Below are 24,046 nucleotides of genomic sequence, written 5' to 3'. Positions count from 1 at the left end.
CACTGCACGGGTTTACATCAAATTTTAAAAAACACAGTTTCTGGGTATAGATCAAGATTTCTGTAAAATTTGATGTAATTACATTCAGTCGTTCTTGGGGTATCGCTGTTCAGTTTTCCTGGGGATAATGTGTTCATCAAGCTAAATAAATTTGGAGGTAAGAATGTACATGAACTGTACTTCCTATATATCATTTTACCTTCATGATAATTGTTGTAGTTGACACTCTGCATACAATATTTTGGCAGGTCAACGTTTAAAACTCTATATTGTAGTAGAACACCAAGCACTACAACATTTAAGATGGAGTTACTAAAAGCAATGCCAGGAAACGTTTTCTCAATATATAATGTCACAACATGACTAATGAAATATCAGTCACAGCAGCAATTTACCCCTGGCACATGGGTAATGATAACCGTTATCAATATTGCTAGACCCATTGAAATACGTACTGTGCTGAGCTGTACTTCAGGCAGCTACTTCTAGGATACTGCCCTGCTACCAGTAGCCCCTGAGCTACCAGGTGGAGTCCACTGGGGTAGTGCATTTTCTTTGTTTAAAAAAACTCTTTTTATTAATTTTGTGACGGTAGGTAACTTTTCAGAGACAGACATTAACCGTTCATCTAAGTTATATAATTCTAATAACAGTTTTTTTGTTCGATTACAAATATGAAATGCATTCAGCAGGACAAACCACACATTGTGTAGCATTCCTAGGTCTTACAGTAATTTTACCATTACAGTGAGAAGTGACAGAAGTACTTGCAAATCACAAGTTGTCATACCCATGATGATGTCTCCAATGACCTCTGGCTTTTTCAAAATTATGGGGACAGCCACGACCTTTGTATATTGTTTTTTCTGCACCCACACGCCAGTCCATAACCCCCTCCCATTTTCTTCTCTTATCTTGATTCGTTATATGTGAAGTTCACCTGTAAGCCAACAATCTCTGTATTCTCAATATCTATGACCATACACATACAACCAAGACAATTTTAAAGGCTATTTCTTTTCCTTCTGGTGCTGTAGTTTGATATTACCACAGATGTTAATCTATGTGTACCTTGAGCTGCAGGAAACGTTTGCTGATTTGTCATACCATGGGCACTACCCTCACATCAGCGCGTTCGCCAGTACCAGAATACTACAACATATTGCTCTTCAGAGCCATTACCACATTTTGATACAAAACATTTTACTCCTTGCTGATACTCTGAGAAACATTGACCCATCACCATCACAAGTTAGCTATTTTTAAAACTGATTTTCTCTTAATGCCCTTCTAAAGTGTAACATTTCAATAAAAGACTGCCTTGGTATAATTGACGTGCTGAACAACCTGGATATTGAAGCATGCTCAATATTGCTGGGTTTCATTCTAGACAAGAATGAACAATATGTGGTAAAGGCTTTGCACTATTAAAAATGCTGAGGAGAGTCTTTCCATGGATACCATTGGACTGCAGAAAGATTCTGGCCCAATCTCTACTAATGAGTAGGTTGGACTACGGAAACTCTCTGTTTGTAGGAATGAATGACTATCTTTTCTCTAAATTACAAACTGTACAAAATGCCGCAGCTAAGGCAATATGTAACAAAAGAAAATATGACTCAGCCAAGAGCTGCATGAGAGATTTGCATTGGCTGCCGATTAGACAAAGAGCCATATTTAAGCTACTTTGCATAACATATAAAATACTACATAATACAGGCCCGTGCATCCTAAAAAACAAAGTCACACTCTATTTTCCATCCAGAAATCTACGTTCTCAATCCACTGCTAGAGCCAGAACCACACGCGTTAAAACCACAAAGATGGGAGGGCGAGCCTTCTCCCACCTGGCGGCTAACAGCTGGAACAATCTGCCAGTGCACCTCAGACTAATAACCGATTACCTATCCTTCAGGAAACAGCTAAAAACGTTTCTCTTTCCCAAACCCGACTAAAAACGTAATCATTTTGCACTTCCTCGCATTACCTACGCACTTTATTCCGCAACTATAGCGCCGTGATATCCCATCTGGGATGATTGTTTGCGCTTTATAAGCACCCCATAACATTAACATTAACATTAACAAGAAGTTGAATTTCCATCCCACATTAGTACACTAACAAAAAAAAATGGCAGTGTGCCAGATCAGACCGCTACCAGAAAAAAAACCTCCTCTTTCCTTAGGATTTTAAGTGTATTATAAAAATACTTGTGTCTTGCTCATAGGAGACTCCAAGCTACTCCGAACACCCTTACTACCTTCCAGGTGCTGCGCACGACCGTTGGCCGACACAGCCACGCCCACCCTTTAGAACGCCCGCACCGCGGCGGAATTTCCGCCACGGTAAACGGGTTAAATTGAAGTGATAGAAGTGTGATTTAGCCACGTGTTTTGAAAGTCAATCCTGGGCAAGGATAGTTACAAGAATTTGTCATACCGATGCTGGATCTGAGTGTTGAAGTTCACCAATCATGTGTAAAATAGCTAAACAGGTGCCCTCAGAACACAGCGTCTGGCATTTGACCTCGGTCTTTGAATGCACAGCAAATGACGAGATAGGAACAGCCCTGTTTACAGTTGAGCTTGGAGCAGCGAGTGAAAACACAAGCACTCGTGTTAAGTGCTCTTTAACAATAAAAAGGTAGTTCCTGAAACAGATCCTAAAATTGAAGCATTTAAGGGATAGCGTAATTGGTCCAATCTCTCGGGGAGGGCTAAACACAGGAAAAGGCGTGACAAATGCATGCTATGGTCTAATGGGGAATAAGAATCTGAGAGCGATGATGGAGACAGCAAATGGGTAGCCTATAGGTGGACTGAAGCCCACAAAGTTTATATAGCATGTCTCTTAGAGACCGCGCATGTGCTGTCCAGCCGAGATCTAAAAATGAACCAGATCTCTTTAACTCTAAGTTAGGGCCGGTCATCTTGCGCCCAGCTGTCTAAGACCCTGGTTGTCTGTTCTCTTGTTGTAGGGCTATTGTTAGGAGAGCTGAACATTTGATTTATACATAAAGAGAAAGCAAGAGGTAATTGTTTTAATCCGAACAGGACAAAGGCGTCTCTTTCCAGCTACAATGAAAGAACTAATTGACACCAAAAAGATGGACTTTGATCAATGTTACTCTTGCAGAAACAGAGAGAACTTATTTTGTAGGAGGTGCTAACACTCGTGGTGACTGAAATTGTAACTAAAACTTGTAGGGACTGATTAGAGTAAATGTATATTTTAAATATTATTTTTTCTTTTGTAGGATGGCATTTTACGCTGCTTTCACTTGAAAGGAAATGATTTCAAAGTTGATGAATGCTGGAATGCTGGAAGCGAAATTGAAAACATTGCTTTTTCTCCTGATCACAGATGTTTGTCAGTAGCAACGGACAAGGTAGTGTAATATTTTCTTTTCATAAATCACAACTATGATATCATTTATGTTGACTATTGTGAGTTTTAGCGTGGAGGAAACACACTCATTCACCTTTATAAAGAAGCAAAATGCTTTCCAGACTAGAATTGTATTTAGTTATCACAACTGTAACAAAATCCCCCTTCTCCAGGGTAAGATGGGGGGGGGGGCTCTGCCAAAAGTTTTTTTCCCAATCATTCTAATGATTCCTACTAGATAATACTGGTTTCTTACAAAAAGACTATGAAATAGTTACGTGACCAGTAGGGAAGGTCTATGCTGTGCTTCTCGGAGCACAGTCTTCTATGTACCGATGGCTCATACCCTAATTTTCCTATCCACCGTGGCAGATCGCTGTATGGATGAGATATTTCCAGGACTTACATGTACAGAAATTAAAATAGCAACAGGCAAATAGTAGTTTGAGACATGCAGTGGGACATACTGGAATTCACAGTGCCCCGCTGCTTCATACTGTTGACCGCTCTACTCCCCTAATATCGGAAACAACCCACACCTTTCTGGAGCTCTGTTTGGTACAGGAAGGTGCAATTGCCCAACCCATTCTAATTGACTCCCATTCAGTAAATCTGAATAGAAGCAGGCAGTCCAAATGGCTTCTCCTTGAAACTAGAGACATTTTGAAAATTGAATGTATAACTTCCAACGCAGGGCTGTCTCAAAACTATTGCTCTTGGACAGCCTGCGCAGTCTTCATAAAAAGTAATCACTCTGCATGTAAACTCCCAACTTAGCAAAAAAAACGCTATCACTTACTACCCATCGCGGGTTCTACCTCTCATCTGGAACTCTAAACGACCCACCCAAAGCCACTTCCTTCAGCTCTTTAAGAACGGTTTTGAGAGACTACCGTTCCTTTGTTATTGCCAATGATCCTAATAAATCACTGTCTTGATTCTTAGGACTTCCAAATCTCATATTTGCACCTAAGTGTTTTTGCAACCAAACCTCTATGTCCCAGATTACTAACTACTAAAATGCATTTGCCTATAAACATGCTTGTGCCAGCATTACCATGTCCAGGGCAAAGAATTTCAAAGCCACAGGCAAATTTACCTTTCCATTTTATCGCCCCCGTCCCTTGCCTAGCAATAAGGACACTCTTGTGGTATTTTTTTAGTTACTATCTTTTCACACAGTGGCACCATCAGCCCACATGCATTCAGTTGCTTTACTTTAATGTAGAACCGAATCTGGTTATCCCATTCCCCCATCTTGTTCTCTTCAAGAGTGTTTCAGCCTTTCCTTGTCCTTTTGAATAAAGATATTATTCTTGAAGTGTTTGATGCCGTATCATTACAATCATGCATAATGCCATGCCAGTGTGAATGTATAATGTTTTCAAGGGCATGCCGTTATAAAGGAGTTTTCTCTGTTGTGCTCCAAAGCACCCAGAGTTATTGTTCATGCTAGGGAGAACCACACAGATCAAAATGTTGGAATCTAGCACTGAATATACATATTAATCGGGCATGCATGGTTGTGTACAAATTCCAGTCCTCTCCTTCCCTGAGGCTTGTGTAGACAGTTGCATAATCTCCTTCAGACAGGGCGGTGTACAAGCTCAAGCGACCTCCAGCATACAGGGCTGTGGACAGTTCAGTTGGGTACCATAAGACAGGGTTTATATAAACTTTAGAGCCCTCCCCTACACCTGGTCCAGACACTCATGCGGCCTCCATCACACAGGCCCGCCTACATACTCTGAAGAAATCCTTCAAACAGGATTGTGCATGGTGTCCAGTAACCACCTTCACACAGTGTTGTGCATTAATTGCATAGCTTCCTTCATATAGCTGTGAAGTAAGTGGCGCAACCGCCCTTCGGTGCTGATGTTGTTTTCTATCCCTCATCTGACATCATCTGTGCCATGCAGCACCGCACGTTTGGTGAACAAAACAGAGAGCACAGACATAAGAGGCACAAAGTGGGGCATGCTACACACTGACCCTGCACAAAATGTCTGTGCACATTGGTGCTTGTCTGCATTTGCATGTATTGGTAACTTAAAGCCAGACCGAGTGTCTTTAGCAATGCTTGTTTTTCTTGATTTGTGATATTATACCCACCTGCCAGTAAGATCTGAGTGCTTTGAGTCTCTTTCTGTTCGATTTGGGCTGCATTTCTGGGCCATCCGTGACAATCAGGAGTTTCTCCTAAGTTCAAGGACGTTTTTTGGAAGTCTCATTTAAAGTGGTTCACAAAGTGGGTCGATTTCCATTTCCTTCCTCTCGTGCTCTCTTCAGTGATAACACTGTGAGATTCCATGATTCATTCTAATCTCCATTTTCAGGGCTCACTCTATTTGTATGACCTTATGGACCCTCAGAATGTCTCCCAGATCCTGAGTGAATATCACAGCGATGTGCTCTCGGCTGACTTTCTGATTCCTGGAGACAATTATTGTGTGGTAAGAACATTTGGACGTTATACATCATGCCTGTACTTATTTTTATTACTGAATCCTATTGTTGCGCAAGCAGTGCAGTACCAAACGGGAACCCCGGGCCAAGAATCACTGGAATAACTCTCTTGCGAGACAGCAGCATTGTGAACCAAAATGGTCTCACGTAGTGTTGTTCCCATGCATCCTGAGTTACAATCCCTGTTAGTGTGTGCCTGTAGACGCCAGTGGACAGATAGGTGGGCTGTTACCCACATAGTGCTGGGGCATCCAAAGATAAGATTTAAAATGGCAGGGTATTAGATAAAAAGCATACTCCATGCTAGTGATACATTTGAGACGGGCAGGGAGATCACCAGGAGAAAGTGCCTGCCCAGAGGGACATCCTAACCAAAGAATGCCAACTTGCTATGATTGAAGGATATTTTACAATGCCCCTTCCAATGGAATGTAAGGCATTCCCAGACTTTATGGACTATGGAAAGTGCATATTTCCTCAGATGGAATTCTGTTGAGGCTCATATGTTTCTAGTGACTTGCTGCCACATGCATGAAAAGTAGGGTTTGCGATTACCAAACAGCGATTTTTAAGGAATCGCTATTTGGTAACAGCAAATTCTTATTCATGTAGGAATCACATACATGTTGTGATTCCTAAACATTAGCTAATAGTGATTCGGTAATTGTGAATCGCTATTAGCTAATGTGCCTCCATTCATTCCTATGGACCTACAGGCCCATAGAAATGAATGGGTATGCATTTGCAAATTGCAATTACAAATTGGTATTCGCAAATTGCGAATGCATTCCAAGGGTGCCAGGGGGCCTAAGCCCCCCTAATGCCCCCCACAAAAAAAGGGAAGTGTGCACATGTGGCACACACACATGCCCCAAAGGCATGTGTGTGCACCACATGTCACTTTGAAAAATGCACTTTTGTGTATTTTTCAACGAATGTGCAAATTACTATCAACTTCAAGTTGATGGTAATTAGCATTTCCTAAATGCACAGTTTGCATTTAGGAAAGGCTTGATGCATCGCCTATAGGGAATCGCAAATAGCGATTCCCTAAATGCATTCACAATTTAGGTAATCGCAAAAAATTGCGATTAGCTAATTTGCAAATGCAAATGGGTTAATGCATCAGAAAGGGCCTTTTTCCATTCGCAAACGTGCCGATTCTGCAAATCGGCCCGTTTGCGGCCGGAAAAAAGGTTGATGCATGTGGCCTTTGATGGTTTGTAGGTAATTCGCATCTCAGGACCTCCGTGTGAGTGGCCTGGAAAGTTGGCTGTATTTTCCACACTCTCTGAGATAAACATACCAGGACCACTTGAATATCCCTTGAATCACTTTGATCCATTTAAACTTTTATAACTTAATGGCCAGAAGAGTTTAAAAATCATGTTAAATATTTTGTTCTTCTGAAATGGACTTTGGCTATGGGTATTCAAAAAGAGGCAGCTGGTGATCTTTTGAAAGTGGTGAGGCTTAAGTAACTGATTCGAATTTTGAGGGACAAGCCCACAAATCTGTCAACTTTTAGAAATGATCAGGGAGCTATGAGCACAAAGGTATCTTTTAAAAAAAAAAATCGATACAAAGTGGTGCTTTTAATATCCCAAATTGCCTAAAAGTACAAAGATTCTGATGGCGTAACAATGAAATATTACAATAATTCTTGTGATGTCAGGCTTTCTTAACCCTCACCAGAAATAATGAGTTTCAACTTTCTAAAGAACACACTGGAAAGAATGGTGGCAATGGAGTGGATGTTGCAGCATAGCTTCTCTAACAAAATGAAGGTGCAGGGATTGATCATCTCTCAGATGCTGTGCAATAGTGTGGAGACCCGGGACTGGGTGAACACTATCGAACCTCGTAAAGTCCGGGCAGTCATGAAGCGGGTGGTGGAAGATACCACTTTCATTGATGTGCAGGTTGGGCTTCTATATGAGGAAGGTTTGCGTAAGGCACACAGCAGCGACTCCAGTAAGAAGACATTTTCGGTCTACAGCAGCTCTCGTCTTCAGACCCGCTATGCCCCAAGCTACACTCCCAGTGCCCCCCATGGACACCAACCTCCTGAGCAACATCCAGAAGCTGTTTTCTGAGCGCATTGACATTTTCAACCCAGTGGAGTTGAACAAGGTTTCTGTCCTCACTGGCATCATTGAGATCAGCTAGAAGACCTTCTTAGAGTGTGTGCGCCTGTGGACGTTTGGGTGCTACGTGCTTCAGCAGATCCAGGTGGATTGTTCCTACCTGCAGCTCTACCTCTGGCGCTTTGTTTACGATGAAAACCTAGTGCACTTCCTGCTGGATAAGATTGTGGCCAGCACGGTGCATCGTTGCCTCGACCTCGTGCCGATGGAACGGAGTGTCATTGAGGTTATCTGGGAACGTGGTTAGCACTGAAAGCTATTGCTGGCTTCCTTTACAGCGTCTGTGTGCATGGCAAGCGCAACCCACTATACCTTGCGCTCTGTATGGATATCACCTGTGTCTACGGAAGAGAGCATCATTTGTGGACGGGCTAACATTGCACATTATTTATAAACCCATGAAACAGAGTTGTTTGCTAGTGGGGCTTTTGCTACCCATCTCTGCCTTCATCCTGTCTTGAGGAGGAAAGCTTTGTCTGGAAACTTCCTTTAATAAAGGAATAAGCTGCATCCTGAGTGGACAACACTAAGGAGTAAAGTAACAAGATAAGACCAGCCCCTGTTATAGGGAGAAAGGAAATGAATTGGAACTTTTGACCGGGATCTCTGAAAAAGTTATGTAGACGCACCCTATTAAAATGGTTAGTGTCTTTAAAACACGTTCTCTCCTGTTCACCTTACCTTCAGATACATAATTACATTGAAAGCCTGTAGCATGAGGCAAATGAGTGTATGAATAGCCTTGCACAAAGCCTTTGATTTAACTCTTTAAAAAGCAATTTCCAATTCTGCCACCAGGTGAAAGTTTATCTCAGAGGTTGGGTACAGGGGTGAACCTAAATTTAATTTAGTTCTAACCGAGTTATTGTAAAGGTACATTTATCCTTTTTCAGATCAGTGATAGGCAGCAAACCTAACGTTCCCCGTTTTTTAGTTCCTTAGACCATTTCAGGCCATTGTTTGGGTTTTTTGGTTTAGTAAAAAGGCCTTTATCTTGCTGTATCTTTCAACTTTTAGATGCATGAAAAGCTGCACATGAACGTGCTTACTGGCAGAAAAGTTTGCTTGCAGTGTTGGGCGTTTAAAGATTTCTGGGACCCAGATGGATATTGGGGTTGTTTTTTAAATTAAACGTTTAAGAATTCTAATATTCAAAGCCAGTAACATCTTCTAATCTTTTTTTGTAAAAGACTGTAGGTTCATCTGGAATTTTACAGGTGTGGTCTGTAGTAGATGGCACCAATATCAGCACGCTTCATCTTAATACACAGGTAATTAATAGAATGTTTTATGCTCATTTTTATATATTGCTTTTCCTTATTGCTGACAATTTTCGAAATGTATCCAAGCATGGATTTAAAATATTTAAATTTTCAAAACATTGAGTTAAGTATAAGGTCTTGAGCTTACCTAAAGGGTTTGCCAGTCACTGGCTCGTGTTACCCATAGGTTTTATTTATTTTATGTATGTACTTAGGGTCAGTAGCCTTTCAAACAAAAAGGTATAGCATAGCAACAATAACAGTACATAGGTCAGTGAGGTTAAGGTGGTTAACATACTTTGGATAAATAACATTTGTGGTGTGGATTAATTGTGTTGATAGTTAGACAATGCTTGGTGAAAAACAGCATGTGTAAGGCAATTGAAGTTCTCTATTTAGTAAACCAAAGACGTAAAATGAACATATTTGCAACACAAAGGTGCAGTCATCTTTTGAGTGGCATTAGGTGTCGTTTCAATGCTATTTTGAACCCTGGGAGAGATGGGCTTGCACAACTGGTGATAGCAAGATTGAGTGTAGCGACCTAGCGTGTAGAATGACCAGCGCTTAGAGGCAGCACAAGGTGACTTGGCCTTGGCTAGGAGGATATGATGGATGGATCTTCTGTTCCAGGTTAGTGTGTAATGATGTAAGGTGCTGGAGAGGTCATTTGAAGCCTGACGATCTGCTGCATTTAATATGTGTCAGTATTGTGTATATGGCCCTATTCCTGGTGGTTAGCCTGCAGACTTGTTGGCGGTATGCTACAGTGAGAATGTACCTGGGTGAATTGAAGTCATTTCTGGTAGCAAACTTTAGGAACTTAGGCAGTGGTGCAAATGATTAGTGGAGGAGATGGTATGTGTTTAATGGTATGTGTGAGTATAAAAATTGCATATATTTGGGGATTGAAACCATGTTGTGGTAGCTTTGATGGATGTAAAAACTTCCATTTTCACAGATGGGATGAAGAGAACCCCAAGGTTTCCTGGATGAAGGAGCGAATTTCAATAAGAGAGACAGGTGCTTACGAGGAGGGAATTTATATGACCTCGGTTTCATTGGAGTTCAGTATGAGTGGCTGAAGCGCCACCAATGTCAGATGGATGTGAGGCAGACTGAGATGAGGTGAGGTGTAAAAGTGGGGCAGAAGAAAATTATTTCGTTATTATCACCATAAATGTGATAGTAGAATCGAAAAGTAGGGATAATATCACGAGGGTGGTGGGGTAGGGTAAGCAAAGGAAAGCATAAAGGACAGATTCTTCTGGAACCCCCACTGGAGGTGGAGTTGGTATTTCTGTATTTGAGTCCCTCACAACTGACAGGGTGGCTGGAGAGGCAGGAGGTGGGAAGTTTGATTGCTAGGCCTGTTGTGCAATAGTGAGTCTAGAGAAGAGATCACAGTGCTCAGCAGTGTTAAAGGTTTCAGATTGGTCCAATAATATGAAGATGGGACAATAGGATTGGGATGAGCACTGGTGATGAATTTAGATATGTGTGAGAGTTCTGTGTCAGTGGAGTTGAGGGTCTGGTAACCCGTTCGGAGGAGGCTAAGTTGATTGTTTGAGGCAAGGCAGAGTCTGAGGTGATTTTTTCCCACTAACTTGGGGCAAAATCAGAAGTTGAGATAGTGGGCATTAGTTAAAGGCAGAAAAGGGATCTGTAGAAGATGTTTTTATATGAGAGGTAGGGGAAGGTGTGTTTGAAAATACAGGTTGTATGCCAAAGAGGAGTGAATAATTGAAGAGAAATGTCAGATAAAGGAAAAGAGTAGATGAGAGGGAAAGAGGTTTGATGGTCTGAGAACTGATTAGATTGTATGGTGCACAGTGCGTTGACAGTGCTGGTTATAGAAATAGGTTTTATTGGGAATGTTGTAATTGATAAAGTTTGGTGTGTGGTGAGAGTGTAGGATGATGTTTGTGCAGCACTAAGTAGTGTGGCCTGTATGTGTCACTTATGGTCGTTTTTTTTAATGAAGCGTATGTCTTAAAATTGACTGATAGTGATGGGTCAATAATATGCGAGTGTGGAGTAGATAGATTGTTTATAGCATTGCAAGACATTGGGTGGTTTAAAGTGACTTTATGAGGTTTTAAAAGTATGATAACTGCATTGTAAACGGTATCTGGTAGAATGCTCAAGGCCTATTTACACTACTCACAGTTCAGGGTGTCTTCTTGTACCATTTGCATAAAAGTGCTTTCATTTTGGTTTCGAGATTATGAATGGTAGGTAATAGCCACGGTTGATGATTTGAGGCAGTGAGGAAACAGTGTGTAACTGGTAATATGTATTAAAGATCTATTTTAGAAGACTGATAAGCTGTAAAATGAGTGTAACTGAGTGATCTGAGAAAAATTGTGAAAATGGTCTGCTGCAGTTGATTCATGACCATCACATTGAAATCATCAAGGACGTTTGGAGTAGAGTGTGCCAATTAATCAAGGAAAGAATTTGAATAGTTCCCAGTGGATACAAGTGGACACTATATTACATTTAAAGGGGAAGATGACTGAGGCACAGTCATCTTCAAAAGGAGATTGGAGCGTGGTTCTTGTAGTATTTGAAGCAGTCATTAGCAATTTGAGGAGAATGCTTACAACACCTCCTTTTCAGTAGTGTGCATGCGTGTGTGTCTGTGTCTGTCTGTCATACCCAGCCTGTAGGTATAGCTAATTCCTTAGGGTCAATTTCGGTGTTTGTGCGAGCATTATAGTTTAAGAGATGCTTCTGTGATTCAAAATGGTCTGTGATGAAGGAGCTTGTGTTGCAGATGGAACGTGTGTTCCATGGTCAGAACAAGACTGATAAGCTCCATGCTGCTTGCTGTCCAAGGCCTTCGGAATAAACTGACATTAGCTCCATGCTGCTTGTCGTCCATGACCTTCTGAATAGACCTGCATCCGCTCCATGCTGCTTGCCATCCAAGACCTTTGAATAGACCTGCATCCGCTCCATGTTGCTCGCCTTCCAAGACCTTTTGAATAGACCTGCATCCGCTTCATGCTGCTTGCTATCCAAGACCTTCTGAATAGACCTGCATCCGCTCCATGCTGCTTGCCATCCAAGACCTTTGAATAGGCCTGCATCCGCTCCATGCTGCTTGCCGTCCAAGACCTTCTGAATAGACCTGCATCAGCTCCATGCTGCTTGCCATCCAAGACCTTCTGGATAGAACTGCATTAGCTCCATGCTGCTTGCCATCCAAGACCTTCTGACTAGACCTGCATTAACTCCACGCTGCTTGCCTTCCAAGGCCTTCTGAATAGACCTGCATTAGCTCCATGCTGCTTGCCGTCCAAGACCTTCTGAATAGACCTGCATTAGTTCCATGCTCCTTGCCGTCCAGACCTTATGAATAGACCTGTATTAGCTCCATGCTGCTTGCCGTCCAAAGCCTTCTGAATAGACCTGCATTAGCTTCTTTTTGCTTGCCATCCAAGACCTTCTGAATAGACCTGCATTAGCTCCATGCTGCTTGCCTTCCAGGAGCTTCTGAATAGACCTGCATTAGCTCCATGTTGCTTGCCGTCCAAGACCTTCTGAATAGACCTGCATTAGCTCCATGTTGCTTGCCGTCCAAGACCTTCTGAATAGACCTGCATTAGCTCCATGTTGCTTGCCGTCCAAGACCTTCTGAATAGACCTGCATTAGCTCCATGCTGCTTGCCTTCCAAGACCTTTTGAATAGACCTGCATTAGCTCCATGCTGCTTGCCTTCCAAGACCTTCTGAATAGACCTGCATTAGTACCATGCTGCTTGCTGTCCAGACCTTCTGAATAGACCTGTATTAGCTCCATGCTGCTTGCCGACCAAAGCCTTCTGAATAGACCTGCATTAGCTCCATGTTGCTTGCCTTCCAGGAGCTTCTGAATAGACCTGCATTAGCTCCATGTTGCTTGCCGTCCAAGACGTTCTGAATAGACCTGCATTCGATCCATGCTGCTTGCCTTCCAGGAGCTTCTGAATAGACCTGCATTAGCTCCATGTTGCTTGCCGTCCACGACCTGAATAGACCTGCATTAACTCCATGCTGCTTGCCGTCCAAGACCTTCTGAATAGACCTGCATTGGCTCCATTTTGCTTGCCGTCCAAGACCTCCTGAATAGACCTGCATTAGCTCCATGTATCCTGCTGTCCGAGATCTTCTGGATAGACCTACATTTGCTCCATGCTGCTTGCTATCTAAGACATTCTGAATAGAGCTGCAGTCACTGTGAATTTCACAAACATGCCCTAAGAGAAGGGAATGCAGGTCTCCAATTCTGGCATAAATGCATGGAAGATGTTTTTACCTCTACAACACCACACACAATCTTCAGCGCCTTAGCTGAGGAAAGTCAGGCGAAATTAGTATTTATGGAGATGGACAGAGGATTTAGCAAAATGTCAGGGAAAAAAATCCATTAAAGAAAGTCCTATTAAGCCACAAAAGTATTGCACACTGAAAAATAGTCAATATTAGACGTATAAACCGACAATGATTAAACAGACTTTATGAGGAATTACGATTAGTGGCTGGATTAATATGGCCCGCTCTGCACTTCTACAGAATACACCTACTGGCTTTTGAATTTAAAGGGCCACAGGATAAATGGACTGTGATTAATAATTCCCATAATGTCGTTGGCAGCGCTAAGGACTCCAGTTCACCTCTGCTAACTTCAAGCTCTCAGGCCCCATTTGAAGTCTAGGGCTTGCTATACAGCAGTGATACTCAAAGTATGGCCCGGGGGTCGCATGCAGCCCTCCTGACCTTTACGTGTGGCCCCCTGGGCAGCAGCAGCTCTGGGCTACTGTGTACTCGAATCTGCTCTAACATGAATACGAATGTTAAATATACAGCAAGCACTTATTTAAAGGTTAATTGCAGTGAGGGTAAGGAAGTAACTCAACCCTTAACTTTCATTTTTAAAGACAGCAAACATGTAAAAATACAATAGTCTTTTCAAAATTCAAAAGTGTATTTCATTGGCCTGTAGAACCATTTCACCTTGGTGAATCACATTTTAGCAGTGCATTCAGAAGATGTTTTTAGGGCTCGCGCAGCGAGAGCCCTTTTGTGTGGGGTTCGAAAACGGAGCCTGGAATCGCACACACTCGTGCGTGTGCTTTTCCTTTTGGCTTCCGTGATTGGCCTTTGCGTGCGTGTGTTTCTGAAAGACAGCACGCAATAGGCCAAAGGCGGGCGCATTGCTCCGCCCATGGCCTATTGGTGTCTGTTACGCGCACCAAATGCCATGTGGTTTCAATTATCGTGCCCAGACACGGGCGCGATAATTGAAAACACATGTTCGCTGTGGCGTGCGCGCACCACTCGCAGGCGTTTTTTGTTTTCTTTTCTTTTTTTACAATAGCAATCGCTTTCAGTGCCGCTTGTTCTGTTATCTGTGCTTGGCTGCTCATGCAAGAGCATAAACTGTAAGCATTTCTGGAAATCTAGTCGGTCTTTTGAAAGACAAGAATGTGTTTTGGCTTTTAAAGGAGGCGCCTGGAGTTTTGTTGATAATGTCAAGTGCATATTTTAAGAAACGCCAGACAGCAGTTTCTGCTTAAATGGCTACAGCGACAACGCAGTATTGCATCTTGATCTAAAAAAAAGTGAGTTTCCCAAAACCATTTCCCACCCTTCTCCAACATCTACAAAATTAAACCCAGCGATATCAGTTTCGTTTGCAGACTGTTAATCATCACAGCTCAATAAAAACACACATACCGTTTGTATTATTAGGACTCGACTCTTTGAAGCGCCTTGTCAACAAACCAGAAATCAGCTCAGTAGTCTGCAGCAGTTTTACTATGATGACATGGGGTTGGGTCATTCATTGGCTGATTTCAGCATCTTAAAAGATCAATGCTTTTGGCCCATTCTATGAATTATCACGAAGGAAAGTACTGCCAGCAACTGTTAGCATCCAACAAGGCAAAGATTCCTTGCAGCACCCACTGGGTAGTCCTACGTGGCAGGGGGAACAGATTGCGCAGTCCCTGATTCTCCATGGGCAAATCAAAGTCGGTGAGCTTATCAAGTCAAGGCAAAGCAACACAGGCATCACGCCCCTCCGACGCTGAAGGTTTAAGGAGCGAAATCAAAAACAGATCTCCGACTTCATCTAATGAGAGGCAGTTGGGAATCAAGCCTGTTGCTTCACCACTGAGCCCATGAAACCTATGGCACTGCCACTGATACACAAGTGTGCGTGTTACGAAAAAGTGCGATGTAAATGGCAACAGCCACAGCGAGTGCAATATTTGGAGCCTACACGATTTACAAAACTCTTTTCCCATGTTTGTAACCTAACAGGCTCAGAAGTCTGCCGGCACAACGTGACATTAGAGGATTTGAAATGCCTTCCAGTTTAAAATGCCCTTGAATAATTGACCTTTGTGCTTTCTTCGTTTCGTACTGTGCACAGGCGCTCAAGCTACAACTCGCCAGTTGCGAGACAGAGATGCTTCCTGAGTGGGTTGAGTTACATGTAGAGAAAATATTGCCAAACCACTCCAGTTGGAGACTCCTATCTAAGAGGATGGGGAGGGGCTGCAGACAGATGTGCATATGACTGTATTTTGCAAAGAAAAAGCAACAAATAAAACAAGCACTGGCAATATGTTGTGGGTAGTCGTCTCCCAAACACCTACTTTTTTATGCCTCAATGGAGCATCCAGAAAACTGATCAAATGATTGTAATTCGACCTGATAAACACACCACTGGATTTCCGCTCGATGGTCAATGCTTCAAGATGAAAGTAAATGATGGGACCCAGTTATGCGGGTACAAATACCGGTTAGCAAAGGAGGCTCCAATCTATGTATATTGGGCATGTAATGGATTAGTGAAAAGGGCATCAATATTCAGCTGGACAATAAGTAATTATCTAAAGTATACAGCATGCAGTGAAACCCACTATTGTACATGCAATGCCAGGTAGCATGCATCAGAAAATTAAGTACTCTGAGAAAATGTATTAATGCTAATTAAGGCACAGCTTATGGTTCTTCATAATAGACCCCAAAAATTGAATATCCCTAACCAAATGCAGAAAAATGAAGGGAAGATTTTACTGCATTACGAACAAGCATTTGCAATGCAATAGGTCTCGCATTTTTGAAAGTTTGAGCTATTGGCTTTGCAAATAATAATGCAACAATAGCTCAAACTTTCAGTAATGCGAGACCTATTGCATTGCAAATGCTTGTTATCTTAAAGTGATGGTTTTCAACCATTAATTTAGAAACGTTCATTCTTCCCCCACCCTGACAACAATGCCATGATTACATCCAAGCACAGGAGATGATTTTGAATAGCACACATCCTGAAGTCATGAATTTATAGTTTCTCTTATATGTGATAATGAAGAAAAAGGAGGGAAATTGAAATAAAACAATTGCCAGGTTCAAACAATTCGATCAAGTCGAGAAGCTGGGATTAATCCCAGGTTTTCTGGTTTCACATTGCTCAATTTTCAGCCACTAAATAAACATGCTTTGCTTCCCCTACTCCGAGTTTACACCCCCGCTGGCATCAGTGCAGCCCTCCGTCACACCAAAGACCAAACTTTGCGGCCCCGGTAAAATGTTTGTGAGTACCCATTCTATACATTTACTTTCACACGCACTCTGGCCCAAACCAAAAATCATAATGCGTTGCCATCCACCCCTGTCCCCCCATGATTGTGCTTTTAAAAAGTCATATACGAGTTGACAGAAAAATGAAACATTCTTGTAACCCTTCAAAAAATATTTGCCTGGGGTTACTCTGGGGCTGTGGTTCCAACATGATACTCTGCCGTCAAAGGCTCAGCAGGTAACTGTTTGCTTCAGGGCATCATATTTGTAAAATGAGCCATCCTCCAAATCGTTCATTTTTTCCGTTTAGTGTCAAGGAAGAGTTTTACTGCTCATCTACCAACACATCTGCATAATAAATCTTCCTCATGGAGGTGGCTGCGTTTTTTCGTTGTCAGCCACGACATGCGTGCTAATATTTCACCTGAGATAAAATATGAAAAGTTGATTTCTGGAATGCGTGTGGTTTCATTTGCACAACACTGTTGTGCCTTTCTCACGGGGCAGGTGTGATAATGTCTGTACCCGATGGGGCATTGCTCATCTGTGCCTCTTTCCACTGCCTTCCTAGGCGCTTTTTCTAATGCTTGATGACATCTCTTTCATAACGGAATTATTTTGCAGCAGTGTGGTTTGTACACCACGAAAAATATCACATAGGTGAATTTCTCGTCGCGCATTCGTAGAGAAAAGTGCTGTTTATATTTCATTATGCCATGATCTAATACTGCTGCAGCTGTAATTTCCTTCCATGCAAAAGTGAGGTTTGACCGCGAGAGTGAAGGGAAATGAAATGAACCGCCATTAATGCCAACAAGCTGCGCTCAGTAAATCCATCAAGACGCGGTTCTTTCAATCATTCGGTTATCGCACCGTCAGTCACATTATTGTCTCAAAATGGTTTACCACTCCAGTCTTAGATTTCTATTTTGCAATGGAAAACAATGTTGGTTTCCGTGTTGCTGACTAATAAATCCTCAAGCATTTCTACTTTTGGAACTGTTTTCCCAGTGCAAGTTCCTCCAACTGAAAACTGGACTGAACTAGGAATATCCCTGGATTGAAGCCCAATTTGTGACCGAGTCCTAAATCTAACAAGCATTTGCAATGCAATAGGTCTCGCATTTACGCGAGTTTGAGCTATTGACATTGCAAATAACAATGCCTTTTATTTTTGTTTTTAAAACATAAATAAATGGCATTGGCATTTACAATGCCGATAGCTTAAACTCGGGTAAATGCGAGACCTATTGCATTGCAAATGCTTGCTGTGTTTAGTTTCCTAGTCACTTTCAGCATACCTTCCACGTGTGTGCTCTTCTATGTAGGAGCTCTGCACGACCGCACTTCCTTTTGCTCTCTTTGAATTCATTGTTGTCAAGTTATGAGACCTGCTTTCCTTTTTTAGGCACTCTTTGTGGTTTGCTATGTTTATGTGCTATTAAAGCTTTATTTCGCTTTTTAACTATTTCCACCCAATGTTTCGCAATTCCCATGGCCGGGAGAGAGTTGGCTAGTTTCCAACGCGAGTATCTGGCAATGCAGGCGGGGCCCAGTTTGACACTTTTTACTAATGGACCAACATTGATGGAAAGTATTTGGCTTGCCTGGTTGTATACGTCTTGCATCATCGCACTCACGTTGACCACAATGGATATTGGATTTGTCACTTTCATTTCTGTGTTGGACTTGGTAGCTTATACATCTCCTTAGAAGCTTCTTGATTAGGAAGATATAGCCCAGGGTTTAAATGTTTTTGATGGTGGGCTTTGATTTTCCATCATCTGAGCCTTCTTGGTCGGAAGAGCCCAACTTCCAGAATGTTTTGACTGCGGTCCCTTCGAGTTTTCTCAGGTCTACACATAAATTGAGTATTGAAGTCTTCGGCCAATATGCAATCATGTCCCAGGTTCTCATAGAAGAAAGCGTTTATCAGGTCAGTAATCTTCGCGGCATTTGCTATTTTCACATCACGGTGTGGATTGCGGTGGTTTTCCAGTTCCAGTCGGCAGCTCTTGATGTTATGCCACATCCTGTCTGTAAGATTTCTACATTTTTGGGGGCTTTTATCTATGTTTCCCTCACTGACACCCTCCCAGTACAACCACCCTTAACCCTTCGCTACCTTTTGTTCCGTGAGCGCATGAGAAGAGCATTTCCTTAACAACAACTTATGAATGCGTGTGGTCTTGGGCTGGCCTGGTTGATTTTGAGGCGTCAGTTTCTAAGAGGTGGAATAAACCTGGTTTCATGCACTCCACCGCCTACGTCACCAGCTTGTCACCGCCTGCAGTCTCCCTCTGTTTCTCTTGCCGCTGCTGAGTCCTGGGACTGCAGCTTCCCATCTAGTACTGCTGTAGTAAAGTCTGCCTTTTGTGCACACAGCTCAGCCTACCGCTGCGATCCCAGATCAGACAGTTTTTCATCTGACTCGAAGGCTTCACTCCTTGGCCCTACCACCATTTAAGTAGCTACAAGTGCGGTAAGTGTCTTCACTAGCCCTGTCAAGTGTAGCTCGTCAACGGGTCAAACTAACGTAAATGCGCCATTATCACCGCACTGAAATAATGTGTCACGCAATTTGAAGTTCCACCAGGTAACCTGGATTCGCTTGAACTACATCTTTGAAAAAAACATGCTGTCAACGCAAACATGGCTCTGCACATTGATAGTGCAGTACTTGGAAACTGCTGCCTCTCTTGTATCATGCTTGGGTTGAGTAGGTGAGGGGTTGTCAGATTGTTTTGGGGCTGTTACCCCCGAGAAGGCTTTTTGTGAATTTGGTTGCAGGGAGATGATGGTTGCCATGACTCCGTGCGTGAACCACCTCGTTCTCCAGCACTTTCGTTTCAGTTTAATCCCTTGCACAAGCAGTCACCTGAACCCAACTGCAATGGGCAGTCCGACACCCAGGCACCTCCCAGGAATACTAGCTGCGTGCCACTGCATGGTGTACCCGCCTGTGACAGCGCTGGACTTTAACAGATCGCCTGTCTAGAGTTGGCATGTAGGAGCAGAGTCCAAGGGGGACACTGGCAGTAGCCAGCCTTGCTGAGGCATAGAGCAGTTGTGAGGTTGTTGACTGCCAGAATTTGGAGAGGTTAAATAGGCAGTGAAAGTGAAAAAGGTTCGAAAGTTTCCTTTTGGAGTTGACCCTGATCGAGCAGCCGTGGGGGGTCCGGGAAACAAGAATCAAACGGCGGCGTGTCTTTCTGTGCAATGGCCGAAAGAACGTAAATGGTTGTAACTTTGTGACCTCTTTGGGGAACAGTTTTCCCTCCAATGTAGGGTTTAACAGAGACTATAAAGAAGAGCTGGAGCTGGTCTATTCAAGAGGAACACAATTAGATGGTCATCTAACTAGGATTAGGAAGCGCTCCACTGGATGCTGCCCACACATGAAAGGCTTTTAACCAAGGTCACTGACACGTGGCGTAGAGACCTCCAGTGACTGCATGCTGGGTAGATGTCAGTGTTCTGTGATTGCTGCATATGTTATCATATGCGGAGGAGCCACCATGAGAAGCTAGAAGACTGACATGCCTGCATCAATGAATACTCGAAAATAGCTACTTTCTGTTTAAGTCAATGTCCCAGGTTATCCTGTCGGAAGATAAGTGAAGCGCACATGCTTGAAAGTGCACAATTGCAACTTTAAAATAAGAAATGCTTGAGTTAGTGTTCTTGCCTGCCTCTCCTGCATATGTATTTTATGGAAGACAAGCCAACACTTTTATGAACTGGTGAGTCCGAATAAACCAGCCACAAAATGCACGTCACACCATACCGAACACGAGCCTGGCAAAAAAAAAAAACAAGCGCTCGCCAGACACGCAGGCATCCGCTGTTTATTTTTGCATTGCGCTTTCAAAAGTGGAAGCAAGATTCAAAAATAAACACGCGGAGCCCTGTCTGCTTTTTTGTCCGTCCCAATTCAAAGAGCGTGCAAGGTAGCGTGACGAAGCTTCTGATAAGAAACTTCGTCACGACAGCCGTAATGCAGGTGAGCCAGTCCGGGTGGGCCGGTCAAAAAAGGGAAAAGGAGGCACCCTGGAAAGCTAATTCCCAATGGCGGCGCACCGTTTAACATAAACGGTGACGAGAGCCAATGGGAATAAGGGGCGGGGCTTCAAGCCCTTTACAGAAACTACTCAAATGCATTAAATCTCGCCGAGCGAGCTGCGCATGCGCGCGGATGTATGATGGTACAACGCGTACCATCACAACGCGGTATGTTACATCGCGGTTTTGACAACGCAAGTCGTTACATCGACTTGCGTTGGAGGGCGCTGGATTTAGGAATAGTGTGAATTACTATTCCAACTCCAGTCTACGTACAGTAGGGAAGCTGTTGGAATAGTAATTCACACTATTCCTTAGTCTAGAGCGCCCTCCAGTGCAAGTCGGTGTAACTACTTTCGTTGTAAAAACCACGATGTAACCATACCGCGTTGTAATGGTTGCGTGGTAAAGGATGTTTCCCGCGCAACAACGCTAGGCGAGACCTAAAAGCGGGTGTGAACACCGTTAGGCCTCCATTTTAGATTTTATGCAGAACTCTTAATGCCCCTGAACGTACTAGGCCTTGACCTGCCACAAGCGCATGCGCACTGATGTCCGCTTTCTACTACTACTTATAGAGTTAGCCATTCAAAGGCATTAATATTAATAATTAGTAATGGACCAAGCTCACCCTTCAGATTTGAAGTATAGTTAGTATTTTCACCCAGACTAATTCTGCTCATATTATCGAAAGGTTTAGTCAACTCTGTAGGGATTCGAATGTGTGCTCTGTGGATTTCTGAGAGATACTGAATCTCCAGGTCTGATTTAGAATAATCTCTGCAGCTCTGACAACGTGGCGATGGACGGAATCTGAGGATAGGTCTGTGTAATAATCATGTCACTACAGACTAGATTTATGCTTGTGCCAGATTTCAACACTACTCTGCAAATAGTGTAAACCCAATGTGAAATATGTTAATATGAGATACTTTAACTCTGGTTCTAAAGTATGCAATAGCACAGAATCTATGACAGTATTTCAGGATGTATGTCGCACTTCTCTCACTACTTATGGACTGATTCTTCAGGTGTTTTGCTGACTTCATTTTAGGTACAAAGAAATAGCTGACCTACATTTAAACGCAGATCATGGATAAAAACAAATAGGATATAGAACAGCTTCTTGCCTCAAATGAAAGTTGGCATGACAGAAAATTTGCCAATTTTATGTATTTTTTTCTCCTGAAGTATAAATTGAGTGATTGGGAAGGAGCATATTTGATTACCAGGTGAGGTAGTGGCCTTTAGGGAGTGGCCTTTAGGGAGGAGAGACCACAAAAACATATCCCCATTTGGTACTCACCTACCTTCAAATACAAAGGTTGAAGTGCATTTATAATTAGGGTGTCAACGTTTCCCAACCCACATGTCTTTTCAAGGGGAAGGGATATTTCTACAAGGGAGCATATTTATGGACGTGTCTCCTGAAGATTGTCCAACATGTGAACAATACACAGTAAGAATTTCAGAGAAATTCAGGAATATATGTGTCTGTTGGTGTGTCTGAAATCTGTGCAGATTCCCATGGAAAGTTTGGGGGGGGGGCTGGGGGATTGTGATTCTCCAAAAAGTTTGAGATATGCATAGATTGTTGGGGGATCTTTGATTGGACATTTCCCATCTTCTTTTAATTGTTTAAAAACATATGGAATCATTTCATCAAATCAGCCCAATGGTGCAGTCTGTGCTCCAAGGAGTTTTTGGTGTTTTAGAGTAGGCTGTAAACACGTGTTAGCCCAAACTGCCTGCACACAGCATATGACCATTTCCTCATTTGTTTGGACAAGGCAAATGAAGGAATGCTTTTGAGTCAGTGCCATATTATAAATGTAGACGCATGAGCAAGGAAGCCTTTTAGGGATGCTCTACCTCTGCACTATCAGTATTTTCATGGGTGGCCATTCTGTTATCCAATACACAATCCTACTGAGAGACCATTTGCTGGTGGTGGGGAGAAGGTATGTAAATTGTTGTTATTTCCATCTATTAAAGGTACAACCTGGTGTAGTTCATAGGAAAGCAAGGATTCATTCAGTATGTCCAATGTGCCCAATGCCCAACCCCCTTCTGACAGTATGTGGCATTTATTATTTATGTCCCGCTTCCTATGCTTTATCAGCTCGCCAGGGAGTTATATTTGTGGTAATCTTCTGTGGATAATGTTTGCACGCACTTTATATTACACAGCCCATGGCTCAGCAATCGTCAGCAGAGCCATAAAAAGTACTGGTGGTTTCACAGAGTTTCTTATGTGCCACTCTTCTATAACAACATATCTTAAGAACTGGATACACACGTCATACATTTAAATGTTCCAAATGATCTCACAACTGGCAAGAACCTGTCTCAAACCAGAGGGTTTTGGTATTGGAAAATCCCTCTAGTTTGAAGTGTTTTACGGTGCAAAAGATCAATTTATGTATGGGGTCTGTGAACTTCTCTTTTTGCTGTCTTGCCTTTGATGGCTATTTTATGCTTCTGTTGAATCAGTAATAAAGTAATGAAGTACACAGCTCTGTGTTTATTAACAAGGGAAAGGCGAGCTGTTGTGGGTGAGGTGCTACTAGTTGGGGGCGGGGGACCTCACGAGAGGAGACCATCATCCGGGAGCAGTCTAATGCCTTCCTGTGCTAGATCTGTGTGCGAGGAAGCGGGTAGTGCTGCCACCTGTGGCCCACCATCTCTTTGTGGGCAGGATGGTTGTAGAGTTGCAGTTCAGGCTCTACCTCTGCTGTGAGGGAAGCTGCCACTGCTAAAACTGGTCTGTGTGCGTGAGGGTAGCTTGCACTTCTGATAACCACGTGCTGCCTGTTCTGTGTGTACGAGTGGAGCTTGCATTGCTGATGACCTTGGGACACTTTCTATATTTGTGCAGTGCAAGGAAAGCTGAAACAGTTCATTCCGTTTTAGTAGACTTTGTGGGTGTGTGTTATACTTGCCCTGCTGGTGCCCATATCATATCTAGAATTTGTGTGTGGGGAAAGCTTACAAAGCTGACACCTATGTGGTGTCTGTTCTGTGTGTGAGAGGGACAATGGCACTGCTGAGTGCCCATATCTATGCCCATATCAAACCTGGACCGCATGTCCTGAGAAAGCTTGCATTGCAAATGCTTCTAACATACATTTTATGTGTAAGGGGA

The 24,046-nt window shown here is 42.8% G+C and overlaps 1 protein-coding gene across 1 annotated transcript in view; it reads left to right on the top strand.

The window, feature by feature from the left end:
* The window catches only part of CFAP43 (cilia and flagella associated protein 43), a 638,428-nt gene that overhangs the window by 137,785 nt on the left and 476,597 nt on the right, over window positions 1-24,046 (top strand). Inside the window, exons 8-10 of the mRNA XM_085607024.1 lie at window positions 3,257-3,388; window positions 5,724-5,840; window positions 9,191-9,271. Coding sequence (XP_085463150.1) covers window positions 3,257-3,388; window positions 5,724-5,840; window positions 9,191-9,271 — 330 coding nt within the window. The remainder of the gene's footprint in view (window positions 1-3,256; window positions 3,389-5,723; window positions 5,841-9,190; window positions 9,272-24,046) is intronic.

Source organism: Triturus cristatus, chromosome 1_2, assembly GCF_964204655.1.
Source record: "Triturus cristatus chromosome 1_2, aTriCri1.1, whole genome shotgun sequence".
In the NCBI taxonomy this organism is placed as follows: Eukaryota; Metazoa; Chordata; class Amphibia; order Caudata; family Salamandridae; genus Triturus; species Triturus cristatus.
This window is presented reverse-complemented; position numbering and strand designations above follow the sequence as displayed.